The sequence below is a fragment of the Austrofundulus limnaeus genome, unplaced genomic scaffold (genome assembly GCF_001266775.1).
Source record: "Austrofundulus limnaeus strain Quisiro unplaced genomic scaffold, Austrofundulus_limnaeus-1.0 Scaffold665, whole genome shotgun sequence".
NCBI lineage: Eukaryota > Metazoa > Chordata > Actinopteri > Cyprinodontiformes > Rivulidae > Austrofundulus > Austrofundulus limnaeus.
The window spans coordinates 253,096-256,022 of NW_013953067.1; the positions used below are offsets into that span (position 1 = coordinate 253,096).

A 2,927-nucleotide genomic window follows, 5' to 3' on the forward strand; every position below is an offset into this window, starting at 1 on the left:
AGTGATGAACTGAAGTTAGCCGGAGTGATGAACTGAAGTTAGCCGGAGTGATGAACTGAAGTTAGCCGGAGTGATGAACTGAAGTTAGCCGGAGTGATGAACTGAAGTTAGCTGGAGTGATGAACTGAAGTTAGCTGGAGTGATAAACTGACGTTAGCTGGAGTGATAAGCTGACGTTAGCCGGAGTGATAAACTCACGTTAGCTGAAACTGATAAACTCACGTTAGCTGAAACTGATAAACTCACGTTAGCTGAAACTGATAAACTCACGTTAGCTGAAACTGAAATTAGCTGAAGTTATAAACTGACGTTAGCTGGAGTGATAAACTGACGTTAGCTGGCGTGATAAACTGACGTTAGCTGGAGTGATAAACTGAAGTTAGCTGGCGTGATTAGATGACACAACTCTGTTTAAATATTGTTGGGGGTTATTTTACCTTTTATTGTTTAATAATTTTTTTTTCAGGAACATGAATGTGAGCTGGGAGCTGACCGTGTCCAGCTGCACAGGATGGGAGACCACCGAGGAGCAGAGCCGGGCACATTTCTTCGAGACCTCTGTGATCCTCAGCTGGAGCCAGGGCTTCATCGTCAAATATCGCCACCTCAGCAGCATCCAGCTGTAYGGAGTCAGAAAGGAGACCTCCAGGAGTCTCAAGACCAGGAAGTAGGAAACTATTACTCTGTAGCAGTTTTCTGATTGGGCAGCTTAAACTCCAGAGTTTTGGGTTTGCGTTGTGAAAATCATGATTCCTGTGCTCTTCCTGCAGGCCCAGCTGGCGCTCTCAGATTTTAAACCTCAACATAAAAACGTCTCCGTTTCGCCACATCAGCAAAGACAGCCTGATAACGGTTCTGCTTTTCAAGCCGGGCATCATCATCGGCATGTGGAGGGTGAAGACAGAGCGGCAGCAGCTTTTCTCCACGTTGTTCCAGCTGATGTTTAATAATCCTCACCGTGTGTSTTTAGGGTCAGGACCAGGTGGCCTTCATCATGATCAGCCTGCACTTCCATAAACTGGTGGAGAGAAGTCTGCTGGGCTCTCCAGTCTGGTTGGTTCACTTCTCATCCTTCATGTCTTCATTTGTACTCCGGTTTCAGGTCCTGTCCCTTTAACACAAGGAAACAAATCAATAAATGATCAATAGTTTAGTTGTTTTCTTCCTTTATGAAGCTTTGAGTTCTGTTTGTCCCTTCCTGCAGCCCGTACTCACAGCCCGCAGACCCTCCACCTGCTGGAGACTCGGACCCAGAGCTGGGTCTTCATGGCTACACTTTGCACTTCGTCCTGCACAGCACCGGGACTGAGATCATGTCAGGACGCTTCCGCCAGCTGTCCTGTCTCAAAGGTAATCTGATTACAAGACCTGACAGGAAGACTTTACAGACAGTGGGTTTATTGGACATGTCCACAGGGGGGACAGTGGGTTTATTGGACATGTCCACAGGGGGGACAGTGGGTTTATTGGACATGTCCACAGGGGGGACAGTGGGTTTATTGGACCTGTCCACAGGGGGGACAGTGGGTTTATTGGACCTGTCCAGAGGAGAGACGGTGGGTTTATTGGACCTGTCCAGAGGAGGGACAGTGGGTTTATTGGACCTGTCCACAGGAGGGACAGTGGGTTTATTGGACCTGTCCACAGGAGGGACAGTGTGTTTATTGGACRTGTCCACAGGAGGGACAGTGGGTTTATTGACCGTAGGCTGTTAGAGATGCAGTTAGGGGACATGGAGGTAGATGGAAGGGGGACAGAGGACCCCTGTAGAGGGGACAGAAGTAGTMTATCCTTTATGGGACCCGTCCTGATGTCTCTGGTTCTTGTGTTTGACTGTGGACAGGTCGTGTCTTTTCTGGACTCCTGGTGATGAGGGTCATCAACAGGACGGACTTGTCCCAGCACAGGTCCCTCTCTGGAAGCATGAGGCTGCCCTGGAGGAGCTGCGAACTGGAAGGAACCGTGGAGGTAACTCAGGACTTTCTTAGTCCTGGTTCTGGTTCTGGTCCTGTCTCTCAGCTCTGATGTTTTCCTTGTGTAGAACTGCTGCGTCATGAGTCTGACCCTGCTGGACGTCTTCCAGAAGCCCTTCTGGTGCATCAGCACGCCCGTCTACATCTGCCTGAAGAACCCGGCCCAGTCCTTGGACTACAGCGGCAGGGACTTCCTGATGGAGCACCAGGACCCGGAGGGTCGGGTCACCATGAGGCTGGTCTGGTTGGAGGAGCAGAAGCAGTTCTTCCTCATCAGCCTGACCGTCTTCATCTCTGCAGCTAAAATCAACCAGCACTTCAGACGAGCCTACTGAACCTGGACCTGGACCTGGACCTGGACTCAGCCTGGTGCTGGTCTCCAGTTCAGTCAAGGTTTGATTGATTCATTTAGTTCCTTTAGCTCGATCTGTAAAAACTGTTTAAAGGTTGAGTTCTCAAATGATTAAATTAAGTGAAAAGTTTTGTTTGAAATAAGGACAGTATGTTCCACTCTTTGTTAAAGTAAATACACTTAATAACATGTTAATTATTGTTTAAATAAACGTTCACTTCAGTGTCGGTTTTATTTAAATATCACTAAAACAAGTGCTTCACAAGCAGGTTCAAACAAACCCTCAGCAAAATCACTCAGATTAATAAAATAAACAAACAACATGGAGCTCAAACTGAGCTTTTCTGTAAAACAAAATGTAAATTTCAAATTAATGGCAACACGTTTGTAAAAAAAAAGTTGCTCCTGGGGCAACAACATTTTGTAAAAAAATAAAAGGGTTTTATAATTAGGTTAATTGGCAACAGCTCCTTAAAGTGTCTGTGACATGCCTATCCTTCAAATACAAAAAGTCAAAGAAAGCATCTTTAGACATGATAATATTGGTATAGTACACATGATTTTACCCATTTTGTCACATAACTGGCCTGTTTTAAATTTCG

The 2,927-nt window shown here is 46.4% G+C and overlaps 1 protein-coding gene across 1 annotated transcript in view; it reads left to right on the forward strand.

Annotated features, from left to right (window-relative positions):
* The window catches only part of zgc:161973 (F-box only protein 15), a gene marked incomplete in the record, with an annotated part of 7,008 nt that extends 4,459 nt beyond the window's left edge, over positions 1-2,549 (forward strand). Inside the window, 6 exon segments of the mRNA XM_014027616.1 lie at positions 467-667; positions 771-894; positions 971-1,053; positions 1,205-1,350; positions 1,844-1,968; positions 2,042-2,549. Coding sequence (XP_013883070.1) covers positions 467-667; positions 771-894; positions 971-1,053; positions 1,205-1,350; positions 1,844-1,968; positions 2,042-2,308 — 946 coding nt within the window.
* Positions 2,550-2,927: the final 378 nt, after the last annotated feature.